Genomic DNA, 23,880 nt, shown 5'->3' with positions numbered 1-23,880 from the left:
TTTGATCACACACTCATTCAGTTATGTTTAATGGTGTTTTCAGTAATAGTCTGGATATACACTTTTATATTAGTGCATCCAGAGGGAATATTTTACATCAGATACTCTAAAGTGTGCTCACTCAAAAACACAGAAAGCAAAGCCCTAGAGTATCTAGAATGTTTCATAACAAAAATCTCTGTCAGTCATCAGGGTTAAAGTGTGTAACACCTCCTAAAAGCGGCTCTGTGATGCTGTGCATACAGTAGCTGGAGTCCCAGTCAGGGAAGTCAGTCGGAGTGCAGCCTGATCCAACGTTCTTGTAAACATTCTAGGGGGTGAAAAAGAGGCAGGGGAGGAATTCGGTACGCTTTATTTGGTCATGACTGAGGCAGACTATCACCCTGCTATGAGGGTCAAGACGAAGAGGTGTTCAGGCTGCACACAGGTCTCTGACATTGCACAACCTCATAAGAGGACTTCACATTCAGCTGGATTTCACGAAGCACACGATAAAATGAGTCCCAAAACAATTCCATCTCTATATGTCTGAATGCATGATTTTGTAATGCTGGTGTGCTTTAACTAGCAGTATACATTTTTAGATGCTCTGGAGATCTGTGCTGTGTTAAAGGTTGTTTTTGTCACCCTTCATCCTAATAACTTACCCAATGAGGATGTCAGTGTGAGGTGCGAATTGGTCACTGCTCTGTCAAACAAATTTAGCAAAGATAAGCAAATAAAAGACGCGCAAAGGTAAACAGGTTTCAAACAAAAAAAGAGTTCTTGCAAGAGGGTTGCTAAGGTGTTCTGGTGGTTACTAAAGCATTGCTAGCAGTGCTGCTAAATCAACAGGTTTACCGCAAAAATTGGGCTACTTTTACATTGTTTTTTTTTGTTTTGTTTTTTTTAAGTCTGCTCGTTGAAATTTTGAGTAGCAATTGGACTTGTTTTCTTACGCAGACCTGGCAACCCGGATTGATAGGTAGTTATTAAGATGTTCTAAGTGGTTGCCAGGCACTTGGTAGAGGGTTCCTAAGGCATTTATGTGGTTTCTAATGCATTTCTAGGCAGAGTTTTTGCTAAGACTTGCTCTGAATGGTTTGCTTTGGAGTTTCTAGAGGTTTGCGAAGCTGGTGGTTACTAAGGCATTGCTAGGTGGTTGCTAGAGGTGTGCAAAGTCACTGTTTTTGGGGTTTCTAAGGTGTTGCTAGAGGTTTATGAAGGTGGTCTGTGGTTACTAGGCCATTGCTTGGCAGTTGGCTAGAGGGTTTGCAAAGCTGGTGGTTACTGAAGTGTAGTTAGGCTGTTGCTAGAGGTTTGCAAAGGTGTTCTGGTGGTTACTAAGGTTTTGCTTGGCAGTTGCTAGAGGTTTGCAAAGGTCTGTTCTGGTGGTTACTAAGGTCTTGCTCAGCAGTTGCTAGTTGTTTGCAAAGCTGGTTACTAAGGTGTTGCTAGGCAGTCACTAGAGGTTTGCAAAAGTGGGTTAAGTGTTACCAAGGACATTGCACCACCTGGCAGTTGCTAGAGGTTTGTGAAGTTGTTCTTGTGGTTACTAAGGTATTGCTAAGCAGTTGCTAAAGGTTTGCAAAGCTGGTACGTGGTTGATGAGGCTAGAGGCCATCGCTAGGCAGTTGCTAGAGGGTTTCTAATGTGTTCTGGTGGTTACTAAGGTTTTGCTTGGCAGTCGACTAGTGGTTTGCAAAGGTGTTCTGGTTGTTACTAAGGCGTTGCTAAGCAGTTGCTTGAGGTATGCAAAGCTGGTGGTTGGGCTAAGGTATTGCTGTGGCAGTTGCTAGAGCGTTAGTTGAAGGTGTTCTGGTGGTTACTAAGGCATTGCTAAGCAGTTGCTAAAGGTTTGCGAAGCTGGTGGTTACTAAGGTATTGCTAGGCAGTTGCTAATTGTTTGCAATGCTGGTTATTAAGGGGTTGCTAGGCAGTCACTAGAGGTTTGTTGCGTAGCGTGGTGGTTAAGGTGGTTACTAAGGTGTTGCTAGAGAGGTTTGCACAAGTTGTTATTGTGGTTTACTCAAGGTTGTGTGGTTAATAAGGCATTGCTAGACAGTTTCTAGAGGTTTGCAAAGCTGGTGGTTACTAAGGTGTTGCTAGGCAGTTGCTAAGATAAATTCTAAATTGTTGCTTGGCAGTACTTAACTGTACGTTTAGTGGATATCATGAAACAACATTTAGAAACTGTGATCTTTGCTTAGAGATTTTGAAAAAAACTAACCAAAGAGGGTAAAAAGCCAAAGGAAAAGCTGACAATACTGATTGTAAAAAGACAAACAGCTGCAGTTTTATGGGAATGAGTGTTTGGCACTCATCAGCATCAGGCGTAACGATTGCTGTATATGTGTTTATGGGCTCAAATGAGCCAGAGAAAAGTCAAGGAAGAATGGAGAAAACTGTGAGGAAAAAAAAAGAAAAGTTAGAGCAGCTTCTGAAAGCACCAGTTCCAGAGATTTCCCTGCCCTCCTTGCTTTCCTCTCTCCTTTCTAGGATAGGTCTGTCTGCCTATTTATGGTCGGATGGCTCATTCAACCTACAAAGATTAGAGGAATTCAGCAGGCTGCTCTGGAGATCTAACAGCCACGGGGCAGGTTTTTGCACACAGTAGTCATCCGTAGTTTGAACCCACCCACCAAAATGTACTGACGACTATTGTAAACAAGCAAATGGCATCATAAATCTGCTTGATGTTCTGTACAACACAGATTAGAAAAGACAATAAGACCCTCAAACAACTTTAATGCCTCATAAATGTAACTATATAAAGATCATAGTGTCTGGAATGCAAATCTACGTCTGGGAACAACTTCAAGATGAATATCTGAGCGCAGTTCAGTTTGCTTTATAACTCATAGAGTTGCATATGAACACAATATCGTTTTTTTTTTCAATTATCTGTGCCATGTGTTGGATTTATTATCAGTACAGACATTTTAAGTGTTTTAGTGTTTAGTTTTCTTTGCATATGTGAATGTATACTGGACATGCTCCGAAAACAAGTCATGAAAACCGTCTCTGGCAGGTAATAGCAAAGTGAAAAGTACATGCTTGGACTTGGTGGGAGGCATACAGAATGTCACAGACAGCAGTACTGCAGATGTATGATGTGTGGTGTTGTGTGTGTGGAGGGGTACCAGGGGAGATTTCAGTGAGCCTCAGATGCACTGTGACCATGTTTGGTAAAAGTTATCCACCACACGCACAGTCGCTCTGAACCAAACCCATTGACCATGAGTACATGCAGTAGAGCTGGATTCAATCAGAGCCAGACTACAGGCTCAAAGATCTCTCATTCTTCCACTTTAATATTCTTTGTCATCCTCTTTTGGCTTTCATTTACCTCCACTTTCTTCTGTCTTCTAGTATTATGCAAGCTCTGAGCTGAGGCAGAACTACCTGAGGTCATTTTCAACAGGTACAACTGAAGATAGAGACAGACAGATACTTCTCTTTACAATACTCCTTAAACATGAGGATGTCTGGTTGCCACTGAACCAATCAATTTTCATTTAGCATGAAGAATTGGCAAAACAACTGCCATTCGCCAACTGTGCTGCCAACAGAAAAGTGCTCTGAATGTACAACAGCTAGCTAAAGTAAAAACATTCACTTCAAGAGTCAAATATCTACTTAAACCGACATTAAACAAACTTCCAGTAGATTTATGAACACATCAAAACATGTCAAGCGTTTCAAAAAGTGTGAAATGTGTAGAGCGAAAGCATGAGGATGAATCATTTGACCCACTAATTTGAAAAGTATTCAATTCATGAAACCATTCCACCATGTAAATTAAATGTGTAAAAAAGAAAATAAACAGAATAAAAAAGTGAAACTAATTAACTTCACTTACAGCCGTCCATCACAAAACACTATAAACCTGAAGAAGTACATTTATAAATACATTACCATTCAAAGAGTTGCATTCAACAGAAATAGTTCTAATTTGCTGCTCGAGAATCAGTATTATCATGATGAAAACCAATATTATGCTAATATCCACATACAATATATATATCATATATAATATATTAATACGATTATATATATGATATATATATATATATATTATTTATATTTTTCTTTTTGGAAACATGATGCCTTTTTATTCAGGATTCTTTAAGAAGTAAAAAAAAAAATGGCCTTTTTGAAATCTGTGAGACATTATAAATGTCTTTACTGTCTCTTTTGATAACTTTCACACATTTTTGCTGAACAAAAGCATTCAATTTTGAACTGTCGCATTCAGTCAGTCAATAATCCTAAACGCAAAATAAGCAAACAAATTAACAATTCAGGACTGCTTTTTATCATCTCACCTTTATTTATCTGTCATTTCTCTCCTTGACTGCTATTTGGACAATATTATTATTAGTGGTCATGCATATCATCCATCGGTTTCAAAGCATATAGACACAGGGGCTCTAAGGGGCCTCTGCTGGGTGTTGATTTTCACATTCAAATTTCCAGAGATGATTGGATCCACAACAGTAATGTGTTAAAAGAAGAAAAAAAAATCAAATCAAGAGATCGGAAACCTGAACTACTACAATCATCCAACAGTTCTGTGCTTATTTTAGTATTATAATCACTTCTTAAAATTGACTTCTACTTAATTATATACACATACATAGAGATTCAATACTGTCATTGAGCTTGTCACCAAATTGCACATAGTAAATGATTCCATTGAATACCAGGCTGTCTGAACAAAAGCCTGACAGCATTAGGACGAATTAAAAATCCCTGTCCAAACATCTGAACAGGTAGAAGAGTCTGTCTAGTCACCCTTTTATAGATTATTGCTCCTTGTCGATAATCATCATCAAATACGGGTGCTACAGTGCACCAAAGCAATTTAAAATGTCTAAATAAATCCATATAATTTAGTTGGTGACTGCTCATTTTTAAAACCATGTGAGCTTAAAACAATGACAAACAGTTTGGGGCTCATTGGGATCATGAAAAAAAACACTTTTGTCTTGGTTTTAGTCTTGCTCTACGTGAGGATGATCCAAACGAGAGCAGGCAAGTGCAGCACAGATTATAACACAGGTCTTTGTAAACAATGTACCAATAAAATCCAATGGGACGTTTGATATGGGGAATCCCATCTACTAAGTTTATCCTGGATATAGCCTTTTTTCACATTCTCCCACCCTTGAATCCACAATGATTTAAGAGTTTAAGCTGATCTGAGGCGAGGCAAGGTACTAAAATTAGTTTTGTGTTAACTCTATAGCTGCTTTATACTAGTACAGTCCTATCTATCCTTACTATATATATTTCATATACTCAAATGTTGTACCTTACATAGCAACAGGGCACATTTATGTGACCATTGTACAGAAAACAATCAATAACTGTAAAGAAATGTAAGTTTTTATGAATATGGAACCATTTTTGCCAGTCAAATTTATTATTTTGAGTATCGCCAATCAATTTGTCCAGTAGATGAACTTCCTACTGAATTTCGATCAGCCCTTCAAAATGACAAATATTACAATATCAATGCCACAATGGCATTTCGATTGTGCAACGTTTGTGTGGATGACGTACCATAAAGCCTAATCTCCTTTTCATTTCCATAAACACGAAGATTGCAGCTCATTTCAGACATTCTAGATACATATAATAATTACATGACCAAATGGCCATTTTGTTCTTCAAAACATCACCCGAATATATTTCTATTGTCACAGCTTCACATATTCAAGGCCTAGAGGATGATTTTGGTTATTTCCAATTATGGATATAAGGCAAAATACTACATTTCCCACAATCCTCTCCCACTTTCATTCAAAAATAACATTCATTTTGAAAGTGTACCTGAACTTCAGAAGAGAAACACTAGCTCTGACTACAGAGGGATTTAGTCTTGTCAGATACTTGGCAGAAATAAGTACTGCATATGTTTTCTTACACACACATATATACTGTATCATAAAGGCCACACAGCGCAACACAACATGGGTTGACATGCCCAGCTGGAACTCACATTCAAGAGAATCACAACAGCATTCATGAATCATGACAAAAGCCTAAACGTCAGGCTGTGAAGTTCTGGTGACCAACAAGCTGAAAAAACAAAACCAAAAACATGAATTTGGCAGGAAGAAAATGACTAAGATGTGAATTTGCACCAGTTCCCATCAAGCCTTGAGGTGTTGAATGTTTAAATAATCTGCTTGGTGAGAACAAAACTGTTTAAAACCTGTGCATGTGAGTCTCTCTAGTAAAGGCTAGAAATGGATAAAGCAGTGCAGTTTCCTCGCATCTACTGCAAAAATGTGACCTCACATGGTCAGAAATGAAGCATGCACACAGGTATTTGCTAAAGGAAACCACCTTTCACTCCATTTCCACATGGAAAATGCTTCCTGGAAATGCAAACGAGAGCACAAGATGAGTTCTAGAAGTCTGGACTATAAAAGCAGAGGCTGAGAGTGTTCCTCGAGTCCATACGGCGTTCGCTCTTGTGCTTGACACGGTGTGAGAGGTAGATCTGAGCTTTCCAAGAGACTTGCAACCGTTCAGACTGGCAATGACATAAGATTGAGCGAAGTTGATGAGCACTTCCGACCAAATGTGCAACAAGTTGTGGATGTTCAAACTTGGAGTTCACTGAGGCACATCAGTGTTAATATCACAGGAAACACGGCTCCCAAAGCAACCACGATTGGTTTCGAGAAAAACATGGATGGGTGCTGCCTGACTAAGGACTTTTTGTGGTCACAAGCTCACATGTTCATGTTCTATTGCTTCTCCTTGTGCTTGGAGGCACTTTGGTTGTGTTTGAGGCATAACAGGTTAGTTTATCGGCTTGGTGAAGTCAGGGTGTCCGTACATGAAGAAGAGGTTAAAAGCACACTGGGATGATGAAACTCTCTCCTCTCAACCTCTGTTTCGAGAGCACATGCATCCAGAGCGCAATATAAAGACTCAGAAGTTGCTATATTCACGTCTAATCTAATCTGTCATTATCGTGGATGACTCTCAGTCTGTGTGGTTGTTGGTGTAATTGGTCTTTTTGGAGACCACTTTGCTTCCTCTTAGCTTGCCGGTAATGACCTTGTAGCAGCCGCGGGCGATTTTGTACATCCAGATTGTGTTTAGGATATCCAAGCAAACGCAGGATACGATCCAGGCCACCTGAATTGCCAGACCAAGCCTTTCGAACGTTGGCGTACCGAAGGTGGCAAACACTTTTGCCCAGTAGGGAGGCATCACGGCGATCCGCACGAGGAAGAACACGATCGCCATGGCGACGCCGTTGCCGACAACCAGCGGGTGAGTACGAGGGTAACCTAATGCTTCGAAAAACCACCTGCAGAGAGAGAAATAGAGGTCAGATGAGACGGTCAGCATTTGGCAAGTTAATGGATCCAAACAGAACCTCTTCAAAGGAATAAATAAAATCTCACCTTTGATTGACAAATGGTTTCAACTTTATATTGTTTCTTACAGCCATTTTAATGAAAAAAAACAACAAAAAAAAAAAAAACAAAAAAAAAAACAACAAAAAAAAAAAAACAAAAATTATAAAATTATAAAATTATTTATAAAATTCTAAAATATATTATTATTTAAAAATAAGTAGTGAAACATTAGTATTAATATTTGAAAAAGTATTTATCAGCCAAATCAAATGTCTTAACTAACTAGGCTTATCATAGTTAACTAACTAAAACTAAAACTAAAATTAAAAAACAGTTTTGTTACCAACAAAATAATATAAAACGTTAACTGAAATAAAATCTAAAAACAAGTTTCTCTCCTTTTAATTTCGTTGTGATGTACTAAAATACCTAAACCTAATACTGAAATAAAAATAATACAAGCTAGACATACACAACACAAATATAAAAAAAAACTCCAAAAAATTATTAAAAATCAAAAATATAAAAATATAAAAACTGATTCCAAATATTAGTAAACACTATAATAGTATCTCAGAGATACTAAAATATTATGGTAACTAACTTACAAAATAAATAAATAAATGACAAGCCCAGGAAACAGGCAATTTGTAAATTCAAACACAATATTCAAAATTACAAAAATCTAAATTTAAATAAAAAAAAGGAACTGACAATGAGACTAGTTTCGTTTAGAAACTTACAGAACACGTTTCTATAATGTATGACACCTTCTAAAAACTTTCCATTTAAAAAAAAAAAAAGATTCTCACTTTTTATTTGATTCTTATCATCAAGGTTTTTTATTATTTTATTTTTGTAATCCTTATAGTAAATACATGTTCCAGGTACTTACCAGCACAAATCCATAAGCATACAGCGCCGCCAAGTGGTGACAGACAAAAAACACGTCACCCATGGCACTCCAGTTACAAGCTAGAAGCACCAGGTCTGAGAGAAGAACAGGTGATGGAAGAAAAACCAAGAGAGTTAAAAAAAAAAAACATTTGTAGACAAACCTGAAAATATCTGTGTGTAATCTGTGCTTGAACTAACAGAATAAAACAAAGCTTCATACCATAGAACAGGTATCCACAGGTGATGGCCACATTGAGCTTACCAGGTTGGGATCACCCCTGAGGGACGAAAAACAAATGCTACATCTCAACAAAACTGCATAAGAATTGCCGTCAGTCAGCAACGGAAGAGTTTTGGATTTAACAAGATTAACATGAACGGGTGTAAGCCTTAAAAAAAAGCCAAGTCACCCTCCCAGTTAACCTGATTCTGACTCGAGCCATACTATCACTGTCAATTACACCACAAAATCAAAACCCTACACCTGACATTACACCATAAAATCATACTCCAATGACATAACACTGCATTCATTTCATCATGTGGGTGAACATACAGAGACATCTGGACTGCTAGTAATCTACAAGCGTTTGCATGTTATTATATCTTGTAAGCAAATACATATCTAGCTAATGGCAAATATACTATAAATATGCTTATTGTATGAAACAAACTGCCATCAGACTGTTAGTGACACTGGTTGTTGTGTTTGAATTCAAGTAGTTAAAGCAAAGGTGCTTGCTTGGAGTATCTTGTAGTGAACTGATCTCAGATCAGTTTTCATGCATTAGAAAAATACAGAAATACATTTTTATTTCCCCCCAAATTCTGTTATCCATTTTAAATTTTTGGATTTTTTTTTTAATGGAAGTAACCATAAAGGATGTCTAATTGATCTGAATCCATAAAACTTTACAAGTGAATTTTGTCTGAATTCTGTTTTATGATTGATTTATAATCAAATATGGTGAAAAAATTTATTAAAAAAACAACTGAATTAATCTTTACAAATGTAATCAAAAATGAAGCCAAATCCTACAGCAAATCCAGGCTAACCTGAGGAGGGGCATCAAAAAGGCCCAGTATTGCTACAAGCTAAAGGTAGAAGAACACTTTTTCCAACTCTGACCCCCGACGCATTGAGCCGGATCAACGCACGCAAGGCTGCTGGCCCGGACGGCATTCCAGGACGTGTGCTTAGGGCATGTGCTGACCAGCTTGCAGGGGTCTTCACAGACATTTTCAACCTGTCCCTCACCCAAGCAACTGTGCCAACATGCTTTAAGTCCACATCCATTATGCCAGTGCCGAAACACTCCTCCCCGATGGGCCTGAATGATTAACCGCCCGTAGCACTCACACCTATTATTATGAAGTGCTTTGAGCGACTGGTCCTAGCACTTCTCAAGGACTTGCCTCCCCACCCACACCAATTTGCTTGTACCGTAGCAATAGGAGCACAGAGGATGCAGTATGCAACAGTGCTGCACTCTATACTCACACACTTGGACAATAACAACACATATATACGGATGTTGTTTGTTGACTTCAGCTCAGCATTTAAACACTGTCATTCCCTCCAAGCTGACCACTCAACTTGCAGGACCCTGGACATTAACAACTTTCCCTCTGCGAGTGGATTATGGCTTTCAAAAAAAAAGCTTTCTGACCAACAGACCTCAGCATGTTAGGTCAGGCCACACCTGCTCCACCACCACCACCCCCACCCAACACTGGTGTACCACAGGGCTGTGTGCTGAGCCCATTCCTTTACTCCCTCTACACCCCACGACTGCAAGCCTGTGCATGGATCAAACTCCATCATTAAGTTTGCAGATGACACCACGGTGATTGGCCTCATCAGAGACAATGATGAGACTGCCTACAGGCAGGAGGTACAGCACCTGGCCGCATGGTGCACTGACAACAACCTGCTACTTAACATCAACAAGACAAAGGAGCTCATTGTGGACTTCAGGAAGAGAAGACAGGAGGCACGCATGACCCCATCCACATTAACGGTTGTTGAACGTGGTCTCCAGCTTCAAGTTCCTGGGAGCCACCCATCTCGTAGGACCTGTCCTGGACCACAAACACCTCCAGCCTTGGTCAAGAAGGCTCACCAGTGCCTCTTCTTCCTTCAGGACACTGAAGAAGAACCCAACTGTCTTCAGCCATCCTGGTGAACTTTTACCGGTGTGCGAAGTCATAGAGCATCCCGACCAGTTTGTATCACAGTCTGGTACGGAAACTGCTCAGTTGCTGAATGCAAGGCACTTCAGAGGGTGGTGAAAACCGCCCAAATGCATCACAGGGACACCACTTCCTACTATTGAGGACATCCAGAGGAAAACGCTGTCTATGGTCAAGCTCGCAGTATTCTTAAGGACTCCTCTCACCCTGACCATAGACTGTTTAACCTCCTGCCCTCCGGGAGGCGCTTCAGGAGCCTCCGGACAAGGACCAGCAGACTCAGGAACAGCTTTTCCCTACAGCTGTCTCCTTACTGAATTCTGCCCTCTATGCACTTTTTACTGTCCATTGCACTTTTGTAAATAATGCTCATAGGCTCATAGTTTCTACTTATAGTGAATATGCACTTATTACATAATCCATCTGTATAGTATGTTCATAGTACACCTATCTGTATATCATGCTGATAGTATTTAAAAATCTGTAAATTATGTCCATTATCTGTATATTTATTGTACATTTGTAACATATTGTAGACACTATATATCCTGTACTTACTGCTTATTGCACTTCTGGTTAGATGCTAACTGCATTTCGTTGCCTTGTACCTTACATGTGCAATGACAATAAAGTAGAATCTAATCTAATCTAAATAACACATTATACAGTAAATTCAACTGTAATGACTGGATTTAGCGATTCTGTCCGTGTTTTCCTCATCGCAGAAATGATAAGATTAGGTCCTTTTGAACAAAGATCAGAATTAACAAAGACACTTTATACAGAGAAATTAAACAAAAGGGCACATAAACCCATAAAACAATTATTCCTGTAGCTCAAACACAGAGCACTGCACTAAATGTAAAAGTAATCCACCCACAAAACCCTGGTGGAGACAAGCATCAAGCACCACAGCATACGATGGAAGATGAATATCTCAATGAACGGATAACAAGCCAGTGTTATAGTATGTGAGTCTCACAGATGCGTGTCTCTCTGTGACCCTGTAAAGCAATCAGGGAACTGATACACGGTGGTCGCAGGTGTCCAGCAGCAGAAGAGGTGATCTTAATTCAAATGCTAGGAAGCTCAGTTACCCTCAGCGTGACCCCACTGTCACCTTCACTGACCTCTGACCCCTCTGTCAAACAAACACTCGACTCTCACTGCTCGCCCAGCATCAGTGCAGGAATTTTACAACCTGGAATATGAAGTCTTACATGTGCAAGTGGTCTGAAGTATTTACAATATTTTTTCATTTGGACAAAATAAGAAAGCCTTTATTCTAATAGACCACATTTGTCCATCTGCGGAAAGAAATCATGCACTTTCTAACATTTAAAAATATCTCTGGTGTTTTGTATGGTTCTACATGTGAACCTGCTCATCTGTTAATGAACAACATTAAAAGCAGAGGTTAATGGATTGCAACATTATGGAACATTCTGGATCATGCAGGAGAACATGATAATTATTAGGTTTTATGGAAACTCTACAAAGTCATAAAGTAGGCAACATACAATATACCAAGACTTCTTGAAAATTTTCTGAGAAGTTTATATGCAATTATGATAATACAATTTGTGCTGACAAAATTGCATTAAATGAAAAAATGCAGTTTTTCCACCAGTTGTCTAATATAAGATGCTCACAAAATTGAGAAATTAAATCATGCATTTATTTTTCATACAATTCTCTAAAAGGCTAAAAGGGCACAGATATCAACCAATGTCAATTAAATCAAATGCAATAATAATGTTAACAATAATAATAATAATAATAATAATAATAATAATAATAAGTATTTTGCCTAGGGTTATGATAGTTACTGAAAGTAATATATATATATATATATATACACACTTATTATATTTCAGATAGTTGCCAACATTTGTCATCTTCGTTTAGTTTAACTTGAAGTGCTAAAATAACTAAAACTATATAAACTAAAATGAATAATTAAATTTATTTAAAAAACTATATAGACATTTAAAAAAATTATAAAAATACTCAACAAAATGACTAAAACGTAAACTAAAATTAAAATGAAAACAGAAAATATTCAAAAAAAATTATAATTTAAAATATCAACAAAAGCTGTAAAAGGATAGTAAAATAACCTTTGTAATAATTTGGCAAAAAAAAAAAAAAAAAAAAACGACACCAGAATTCAGAATTCCATTTCAACTATTAATTACTTATTAAACTTAGCCTATTTTATCTATTTCTTTCATGGGACATGTCATCCTTACATTAACCTTTCACCAACATAATTATCAAGTTATTTTATTCATAGCTGAGAACAGATAACTCACTGGTTTAGGATAAAATGATTTAGGCCAAAGTTTAATTAGACAGACAGACACACCTAAGCAAATTTCTCACCTTTGATCTCATTCAGTTCACTATCTGGACAAGCAGGTCAGCTTTAGAAAACAGATTCAGACAACTGACCCGACAGCAGACGAGTCTAATGAAAGCCATTTTCACGTAAGGATGGATGACTGTGTATGCGGTCATTACTATAAAACACAAAGAGATCAGCTTGAAGGTTTGAAAACGCTCTTCAGGCCAGACCGGATCAAGTAAACTGGCTTAAGGCTATCATCTCTGACTGAGCATTTAGCAAACAAAAGCCCGATGACTGAAACAATTCAACTTTCTTTCAACAATGTGTTGAGTCATTCTACAAAACGAGTGCCTGTTGTATCCTTCATTGTGTAAATAATGACTGTAAAAAATGTCTCTTTTTACCATCAGCCCTGAAATGCATTATTTATAGACTGATATATATTAATATTGATCAGTGAAGCTTGAGATTTGCACAATGCAATTTACCTACATTAGAAACTGGATATTTACAACTCATGCAGTGTGACTGCTCCGACGTCTCACAACAAGAACAGCCAATATAATGACAAACCATTTCTAAAACGGTGTCATGATCGCACTGAAGAGTCAAAAACTGGACTCCTCAAACAAGGAAAAAAGAGACAAAACAGACCCCAAAGAGGTGACATTATCTAGTATGAAAACCAGTAAAGAATGTAAAGAAATTTACTTGGTACTTGGTATCTACTTTATAAAAATGGTGAAAAACCTTGTTCAAAAAGGCATCCATATCATAGAATGACCCTGTTTGTACTGAGATAAGGATGAGGATGAGATGAGAATGAAGGTTAAGCAGTCTCCCTCTCTTCTCAGTAATACTCGTTCTTGTTATGTTTTTTGGGGGAGTGTTACTGTCCGAGACGGCCTGTGGGACAGTGAGAGGGACTGATCAGAGGAGAGAGGAGGCCTGGAGGACTGTCACATGATCCGGCAGAGGAGGGGAATCTGGGCATCTGTTGTGTTTCCTAATGAAAAGGCGCCTTGTTGAGAAGATTAAAAACTCTATGATCTGAGAGATCGAGAAGGGAGAGAGGAAAAGAGACACTGACAACAGATCAGGGTTGTTGAGAAGCTGCTGCACTCGGAAATGCCAAAAGAAGAAGAGATGAATAGAAATGAGATGAAAAGGAGACATGTGCTCTGTTCCTAGTGAGCTGCCTTGTTGTGTATTTTGGAAAGCTTTTAAAAAACAGCAACTTCACATGCAGCATATGTATGAATCATAACCATGAAGTATTATTATTATTATTACTACAATTAGGCCATAAAATGCTATCTAGGTAGGTAGCTCACTAGGTTTTTGGACCAGAGCTACAGAGGATTGTGACAACCCACTACAAAGACAAATTACCATTCTTTTCCCCCCTTCAGGATGCAAAGATGCAGACCAAACAGGCAGCAGGCAGAAAAGGAAATATTAAAGAAGAGAGGTGAAAGAAGAAAAAAAAATAAGAAAAGAAGACAAATGAGACGGCAGTTGTGTGCCCTTGTGACTATAGAAGACACATTACTGATGATGACGGAGCAAAAGTTTCAACTAAAACTTTTGGATAAAGCAAAATTATCATATCAAATGAACATATAAAATATTGATACGCAATTATTGATTGGTACTACTTATAGGTTTGATTCTTGCAATTTAGGACCTTTATGGATTCAACAATAGCTGTTCTGCTAAAGACCCATATTTTTTGTGTTTGTTTTTAAACTGTGAAAAAAAAAAAAAAAAAAAAAAATATATTATATATATATATATATATATATATATATATATATATATAGTATTATATATCTAATATATATATATATATAGTATATATATATCACGAGATCCCAAAAAACTATACACAGAGTTGAAAAGCACCCTGTTTTTAAAACACTCCGCACTTACCAGAAGGGGTCTTCATTGACGGCATCGTCGTACCAGAGGATATAAACGCAGAACAGCCCCACAATTAATGCATGGACCGTGGACACAAGCCTGAGGGAATAAAAGATAAAACCATTCAAACAATATTTCAGTAATCATCAAAGATTGACTTTGGCGCTCATTGTTTATTCTTCCTGTACGGTTGCCTATTCAGTTCAATGATTCAAATCCAATGCATGAATTTTTGGCCATGCGGCACCAATTAGACACGAATAAGTATATAGTCAATAATTAAACTGTGCCCAAGGGACAGAAAATGTAATTGTATCATTTGCACATTGGGTCAAAAGAAATCAGAATTAGGAATATCACATAGATAACATGATGCTGACACAGTAGGAAATGATATCTGCGCTTAGATAGCTGACAGTGAAGGTACTATGATTTGATCTGATCCATCCATTAGTGTGAGTGTGTTTGTGAGAAATCATTGTCTGTGGACTGTAGACTTTCATATCTGTTATCTGCACAGTGAGACAACCCTGTGTGTGCCACTATTAAGCAAACTATTGTGCAAAATGCTCTACACTAAAAAAAAAAAAAAAAAAAAAAAACTCTAATTACAAGTATATTATTGTACCATTAAAAAAAAAACAAGGTTTGTTAAACTTTCAGAAATGAAAGTGGTCTTTGTAGGAAAGAACTGCATTTTTACAGAGAGTGCAAATAATCAATGTAACTGGTTCTGTACTCCCATGATATTGTCAAAGCATTTAGATTTGCTAACAGAATATCATACCAGTTTCATTCACTAAAGACATGTCATGACTTTTAAAACAATGTAAGCTGTCAAAACAAGAACAGGTGGTATTTAGCATCTTCTAAAAACAGTTCAAGGTTAAAAACATGTGTTTAACCTCGGACATGTTATATAACCATGTAGCGTATTGTACAGAGATGTAAGGTCAAAGCTAACCAGGTACAAAAGATAAAGAGGAAAGGTGATTAGACCAAACGGCCTTCACCTACATTTCACAATACAGTACAGTACAGAGATCACTAGATTGCACTCACGCACAACATGAATGATCATTCGCAAGCTTCTTTGTATTTTTGAAAAGATAATTCTCTCATTTGATTGGATACAATTCCATTATCATATATTTCTCTCGATCTTAAACTTCCATTGCAATATCATTTCACGCATTTCTAACCACATTTCTATTAGAGCAGTGCTGAGTTATATGAGGCTGATACCTGGAGTTCCAGTCGTTGAGTTTGTTTGGAGGAAGTTTCCCATAACCCTCCGTGAAGTTGGAAGACAGGACCGGACTGACGCACGAGAATAACACCTGAAACCCCACGAAGCTGCTGGCCACCACATACACCTCTCTCATATCCATCTCTCACCTGCACAAGAGACATCACAACACACCGTCACATCTGTGCTCTTACCTGAGTTTATTCTGGCAGGATTGCACACAGCAACTGACCGTTCATTCATTTTCACAGAGACTATGTGTTATGCATGAATCTGTTTGTGAGTAAAGAAGTAGTCTGACAAAGAAAGTTATTAAATGTGCAATATTGTGGATGAAGTCATTGTTTTCAAATGTTCAAAGAAGATTATCGCGGAGAATGTGAGAGCAGGAATGAGAAAGACCAATTTTAATCATTTTAATAATCACTTTTTTTTCTGAAAAATATTTATTTTTGTGTTTCTGTTTGCACTAAAAAAGTCATAGTTTGTTTGTCAAATTTTCAAAAGAGGAAAGAGAACAAATAGCTAAAACATCATCTACACACATCTACAGTTACAGGTTTAGAAGGATTTTATCCAGATTCACATTATATTCTTAAGAATAAAATTTTCTAACTGCCATTTCCAGTAAAATTCCACATATTCCAAAAAAATTCAAATGTTCTTTTCCATTTTACTTAAAATTGTTCTTACAATTTTTTTTTAAATCATTATAAATTAAGTTTTGATAACCTCAAATTTGTCTAAAATCTCTTAAATGCAACTTGTTTTAAACGTAAAATGTTCAATTTCAAATACTGTGCATTACAACATAACAAGAAAATTATTCTGTGACAGTTTAAGTCACATTTCATGCATTTTACATTACATTTTAGCAACTGTAAAAGTTGTAAAATTGTACCGTTAAGATTTACTAGTGTACAGTTTTGAATAGTTTGTATTAAACAATGCAACCTCATGTGCAGGATAGTATAAAACCAGTTCATTTTTATTACACTGTTAATAATATCATTTCATTCTTAAAAAAAATTAAATGTTCTTAGGAAAATATTTGAGAGAATAAATAGCTTAAAACATTTGCACTTATGCATTTGGTAGGATTTTATCCAAAGCAACTTATGTTATTCATTGGATTTTACATGCAGCACAGTTTTTCACTAAAAATAATAGTCTTAAAAGAAAAATGAATATAAAAAGATAAAACTAAGAAATTTAAGAGAAAACAAGCACAGGAAACATCTCATATCTCAGGTCAATGTCTCCAAATCTCAGAAAAATGAGCGCCAGAGGCAAGAGGAATGTAATAAGTGTGTGTCTCATTATAGAGTGGGTCTCTGACCCCCAGCATGCTGAAGGGTCATATTGAGTCATCTGGTATTTTTCAAGCTGTGTCATTGTATCAAGCTATAACCCCCGTTTGTTCCATGCATAAGAAAAAAATTCTTATGCATGGAACAAACTGAAGACATTCACTTGAACTTAGAAGAGAGGCTGAGGAATCCATTGCGAAACCTCTCATGATCGGGTCTGACACACAAACTATGGGCTTAAACGGACTAATCCTACCAAAAATGACAGTAAACATTTCACTGGTACTATATTAAGATTAAACTAACAAGGGTTGTAATCATTTACCCAGGTACTGGCATGACTGCAACAATCAGACCTTGATTAAAGAGGAGCAGATAGGGTCATGATGAGATCTGCGCAATGTCTTTCTCTAATCTAGTAACCAGCCTCCTTGTTGGCCCAAGTTAACGCTTCAATTGTAAATCTATTTACAGACTAAAAAAGGGTGATTGGCAACATGTGAGCTCCTGTGAAGAGGGCACGTATGGAGCACACTCTGCATACTGTAGCAGTGAAGAGAGGGAACTTTGCCTCAGGTAACCTTTCAACAACAATCAACCACCAGATGAACCACAGAATTTCATGGCTGGTCACATGGCTGAAATTAATAAGAGCTGGGAATAATGCACAAATTAATGTCGATTCCATAACATGATACATCAGATGTTTTTTCAATAACAACAAACCATATATGGGTCATTCGCAAAGGTTAGTCCTACTCTTAAATGGTTGAGATTTTCACCTCAGGCCCATCACTATGAACTTCTAACATCAGTTGAGGTTTGACTTTGACAAATGTGTCTTACGGAAGCAGATGTGTAGTTGACTGGTATCTATTTATCACTTCATACCCATATTATGCACAATAGGCTAATGAACGAAAGAGTCAGCATGCCAAAATACCGGGATACCTTAGACTTGCCAATAAGTAAGCAGTCAGTTATCTTTCAATTGATAAAAATAATAAGAAATAATTTGTTTCTGAATTAAACTCTCAAATAATAACTTCTGTTATGATATCATGATCATGATATCAAGATCTGCAGTCCTATATATACATATATAAAATGTAAAATTTTTTTAATATTTTAGCTTTGTAAAAAGTGCATATATAAAAATCACTTAAATGTATGTAAATTTCATTTTCTTATTTCTTTCAGATGTTATATATATATATATATATATAAAACAATAGGCTATAATATATTGTATTAACATGAGGTCATTTTCATCATCACACATTGTTATAGTTTTTTTGTTTTGTTTTTGTTTCTTTTAAACAGTGCATATACATTAAATTTTAGAGGGTGGAGTTAGAAGTTAAAAGTCTTTGTAGGGGAGAAGGTCAAAATAGTGATTCTAGGAGATTTCACTTTTTAACACTCCTAAACAAACAAACAAATAAAAGTACACAATCATAAAAAGCTTAAATGTATTTAATACTTTTCTTCAAAAGGAGAAGGAACATTTCCTTAATATCATCGCACACATTTTAAATCGTCTATTTTAAGAACCTGTGACCTGAAACGTCTGACAGGGAAAAATCCATCATACAAAATTATGCGGAAGCTTGCTCCACTGAACAATTTCAGTTTCGCCTTAATAACAGTGCGACAATTTCTGATTCTGAATTTGAATTCTACATTCACGCGTTCTCTGAAATGTAAAGAGAGCGGCTGCGTCATAATACCCCGGTAGGTGCGTCATAATGCGCTGCATAATAATGTGCGTAACCTACCGTCCACCACAAAACGCGCACGCAGGGAACACGGCCGCTCTAACGCGAGAAAATATGTTGCATGTGCAGTGCGTAAGAAAATTCTGCACACGTAGCGACTTGAATGAGTGTCCAACGCAACTCTGTCGCGCTAAACTTTTCTATTCATCAGTGATCAGTCGCCTTTAACAATGGCCATGTAAATAATGCACGTGACAGGTGCAGAGAGCGATGCTTCTGCGCGCACACACTGTGCGAATGACATCCACAGTGTAACGTTACATTACCTGAGAACAGTCTCATAGGTCCGCGTAAACGTGTCCAGATCCTGTTGTCTGCTTTCTTCGGTCCACGCACCCCGTTTTATCTAATGGCCGACGGCTAGCGAGCGCTTTGCTCACTTGCTGTCTTCAAACCCGCACGTCCTCTGTGGCGTACTGGCGAATAAACCTGTGCTTCTGGTAAGAGGCCATTTCCCACCTTTAAAAAACACACAAGGATTTCGTGAAGCTCCGCTGCGCCCGCTGCACCAAACACTGCATTTCTTCACCGACAGGCTCCGCCCACTCGCCCTCCACACCCCCTGATGAAGCCTTGCCCACCGCACAGACGCTACTGATTAAAACCCACAGTCTGACAGAATAATAGAGCTATAAAACATTTGTACTTCTAGTATGTTTTCTGGAATATTATATGACAAAAGCACGTAATGCAAAAAATAAAGCAAAAGGAAAAAAGACGCATCCTATGAAATGCAATGCATGCATTTTAAGATTTGGTTTTAGTTCACCCAAAAATGACAATGTTCTACATGTAGATGAGTAGAAACATGGAGTTTTTCACTTCACAAGATGTTAATTGGTGGACTGGAGTGGTGTGGATTATTGTGGTGTTTTTATCAGCTGTTTGGACTCATTCTGACGGCACCCATTCACTGTAGATGATCCATTGGTGAGCAAGTGATGTACAGTAATGCTACATTTCTCCAAATCTGTTCGGATGAAGAAACAAACTCATCTATTTCTACCGAGCCACACTTCATGAATCCCCTTTAGGAGGAATGCATTAAAGCATGACGGCAGCAGAATTTAGTTTGCAGACATGTGTTGTGCAATATTGACCATAATGACGCATCATGGGAAAACTAATCAAGAAAAATACTGTTTAGGTTGTTTTTGTTTTGTTGGTTTGAAATTGTTTCCAGAGCGAAAAGCCTTGAACAGTTTGTATGTAGTTGTTTACTGATGAAATGGCTTTAGAATTGTATTTATTTATCTGCCCCTTAGCTGTGCATATTGTCATTTGATTGCATAGACAGGCAATAGCAACCATTAGAAGATGGCAGTGAATAGTTCTGCTTTTGTTAACCCAACCAGCCTTTACTATTTTGACATCATAATTACTAACCAAAGAACATTTGCAGTTGAAGAACTTCTTTTATAGTCAACATCAAACATATAATTAGCTGGGGAACTTTTATCATACAGACAAAAGCAAAGATGTAACCACAATATACAAAAAAACCAAACAAATAAAAAAAAGACTTGGTCTTTAAAAAAAAAAACACTTTGACAGGCAACTCTTCTGAATATGAATTGTCTGTTTTTATACACATATTTTTTTTGCATAGAACTAAGTGTTATCATCCAAATATTCAGAACCATTTAGTGACGTGACATACAGCCAAGTATGGTGACCCATAATCAGAATTGGTGCTCTGCATTTAACCCATCCAAAGTGCACACACACAGCACACACACACCCGGAGCAGTGGGCAGCCATTTATGCTGCGGCGCCCGGGGAGCAGTTGGGGTTCGGTGCCTTGCTCAAGGGCACCTCAGGGCCTGAAACTCGAACCCACAATCTTAGGGTTAGGAGTCAAACTCTCTAACCATTAGGCCACGACTTCCCCACCGTATAACATTAAGAAACATAACATGGAATTAGATGTATACTGTTTTACTGGCATTCTTTAAGCCAGTCCATGTGGCTTATATAACAGCACACAATTATGAGCCAAATCATATTAAAAGGCTCTTTTTGGTCACATATTGTATCTAAAATGGAACAGGCCTCTAGTAGTTCACAAAACCTTTAATAAAGATGTTACAGAAAGAGTCAGAGGCATGTAAAACTTTATTCAGTTACCCAAAACACAGATCAGTGACTCATTGGGTGTATCTGAAAAAAAAAAAAATCAATAATGTAACAAATTAATCCAGTGTGCAAAACTCATTTAATTTTTTTTCTTTTTTTTTTATACAAAATACTTATTTGCAAAACTGTACAAACATCTTTTTATTTGTATGTATGAAAGAAGGAACAAGAGACCTGAGAGCTACAGATCAAAGATTTTTATAGGTGAAGCATGTAATTTTTTCAGTCTTGAATACTGCAAACTCTAAATAAACCATTCACAGCTTGATTCGCCCAAAAAGTGTAAACACTGTATGGCTGTGACTCTTTCTCACACTGTTTCTGTGAGAGTCCCGACCAGCTCGAAACAGCAGCATTGGCTCACTCAATAGCGTGAGTTTGGGGTGGGACTTTCTGTTTATCTGACCAATTATAGAGGTTGGGGAAACCTGTTTGAAATCAGTCATTGGTGTTGTAATTTGACTCTAGTGGTAAAAAATTGCAGACTTCACCTTTAATGGAGTGTTTTAAGGGTGAGAAGGTGTTTATTAGCATGTGTAGATGGTGCTCTTACAACAGAGACAGTAAGTGTACGTAGCACAGAATGTGGCAGAGGCTGGACCTGGTGCTAGGATGTAAAGGCTGAGGGGCATCAGACAGATTAGATGTCACAGTTAATGTTACAAACATTAATTTTCATCTGTTTGGAGTGCAACAAGGTGGAGCGTTTACACTCATCTGATTGAAGTACACACGATTTGTATACACCGCTTACTTTCACTACCAAACAATTAGTCTAAGTAAACACTATGTTAGAAAAGAAATGTTATTTCAAGCAAACATTCTAAAAAATCTGAAAAAACAGCCATTATAACATTTACATTACATTTGGTAATTTAGCAGATGCTTTTATCCAAAGCCACTTACGAATGAGGACAATGGAAGCAATCAAAATCAACAAAAGAGCAATGATATACAAGTGCTATAACAAGTCTCAGTTAACTTAACGCAGTACACATAGCAAGGATTTTTTTTTCTTTTTTTTTAATAATTTAATAAATAATTAAGAAAACAGATTGAATAGAAAAAGAATAGAGCAAGCTAGTGTTAGAGGTCTTTTTGCTTTTGTTAATTGTATAATAAATAAAAAGAAAACAGATAGAATACAAAAAGATTAGAAAGCTAGTGTTTTTTTAAAGAAAACAAGCAACAAATGAATAGAGTGCAAGTCTAAAAGGGACACGTTTTTTTTAAAGACTAGAATTAGAATAGAGAGTGCTAGAGTTAGAGGGGCAAATAAAACAGATCTAGCAGAGATCGATAAAATTATGAAGTGCACAACACATGGCTTACATACTGTATGGTACAGCACATACAGCCAACTTGTCTCTCTCATGAACACCCCCCCCCCCCCCCCCCCCCAAAAAAAAAAAAAAAAAAAACAAAAGTGTAAATTTGCTTTACTCACCCTCAGGCCATGCAAGCTGTAGATGAGTTTGTTTCTTCATGGGAACAGATTAGGAGAAATTTAGCATTATCACTTGCTCACCAATGGATCCTCTGCAGTGAATGGGTGCTATCAGAATGAGAGTCCAAACAGCTGATAAAAACATCACATTAATCCACACCATTCCTGTTCATCAGTTAATGTCTTGTGAAGTGAAAAGTTACATGTTTGTAAGAAACAAATACATCAAGACATCTTAACTTTAAACCACTCAAACTGTTGGCTTCTGGCCAAAAAAAATAACAATCCATAATAATGCTTCGCTTACTCCGGTGAAAAACTTCATCCCTGTCATCCTTTTTGCTTCACAATAACTAGACTGGAGTGTGTGATTACTTGTGGATTATTGTGATGTTTTTATCAGCTGTTTGGACTCTCATTCTGACGGCACCCATTTCCACTGCAGAGGATCCATTGGTGAGCAAGTGATGTAATGCTACATTTCTCCAAATCTGTTCAGTTGAAGAAACAAACTCATCTACATCTTGAATGGCCTGAGGGTGAGTAAATGTTCAGCAATTTGTTTTATTTTTGGGTGAACTTTTTTTTCCTTTAAAACACTTTCCTGGACTTATTACCAATGATTCATCAGTGCATGTTCTTCCAATAGAAAATAATGATTGTCTTAATTTTTCATCAAAATGTAAAATCTCCCTCCATTACTGAAACAATTTTTTTTCATCTTTCATCACCTAAGCAGTACATCATGTTATTCAGTCATCAAATAGCTCAAATAACTTCAAACGCTAACATCCCACTGTATTACAAGGCATTCTGTGCTGTTTCCAAAGAGCAGGAATGGGTTGGGTCTGATATAGGTGCCCCCAGACAGCGATTTCTATCTATCGATCTTTTGATTTTTATCTATATAGTGTTGTACTTAATTTAGTTTGAACTTCATATGAAACAGAACCTGAACATGACATTTAACACTGTCTACTAATACAAAAAAAGCAAATTAGCATATGAAAAGTTTTTATTTACAAATGTGCAAAAAAAAAAAAAAACTTTTTAGAGTTACACAAGTTGTATCTGAGCCTATGAGCCTTCAAACTTCAATCTTTTTTAAAAAACTTTCAGACAAGAATTTATGCCAACATTCAAGGTCTGTTTTGATAAACCTTTCTTTTCTAGCTTACTGTACAGATTTTCTTTTTACATTTCATTTTAATTCCATTTCCTAATATTCAA

At 37.1% G+C, this 23,880-nt stretch overlaps 2 protein-coding genes across 2 annotated transcripts in view; both read right to left on the bottom strand.

The window, feature by feature from the left end:
- LOC109059404 (nuclear factor 1 X-type-like) overlaps window positions 1-23,880 on the bottom strand; it is a 723,368-nt gene that overhangs the window by 252,115 nt on the left and 447,373 nt on the right.
- On the bottom strand, window positions 6,225-19,638 carry LOC109048259 (TLC domain containing 4b). The gene is given in 8 exon segments (XM_042715152.1): window positions 6,225-7,315; window positions 7,413-7,435; window positions 8,263-8,357; window positions 8,485-8,526; window positions 8,529-8,542; window positions 14,740-14,829; window positions 15,976-16,128; window positions 19,334-19,638. Coding segments are annotated over 7 exon segments (741 nt in total). The 5' UTR covers window positions 16,122-16,128; window positions 19,334-19,638; the 3' UTR covers window positions 6,225-6,984.

This window comes from Cyprinus carpio, chromosome A3 (genome assembly GCF_018340385.1).
Source record: "Cyprinus carpio isolate SPL01 chromosome A3, ASM1834038v1, whole genome shotgun sequence".
NCBI lineage: Eukaryota > Metazoa > Chordata > Actinopteri > Cypriniformes > Cyprinidae > Cyprinus > Cyprinus carpio.
This window is presented reverse-complemented; position numbering and strand designations above follow the sequence as displayed.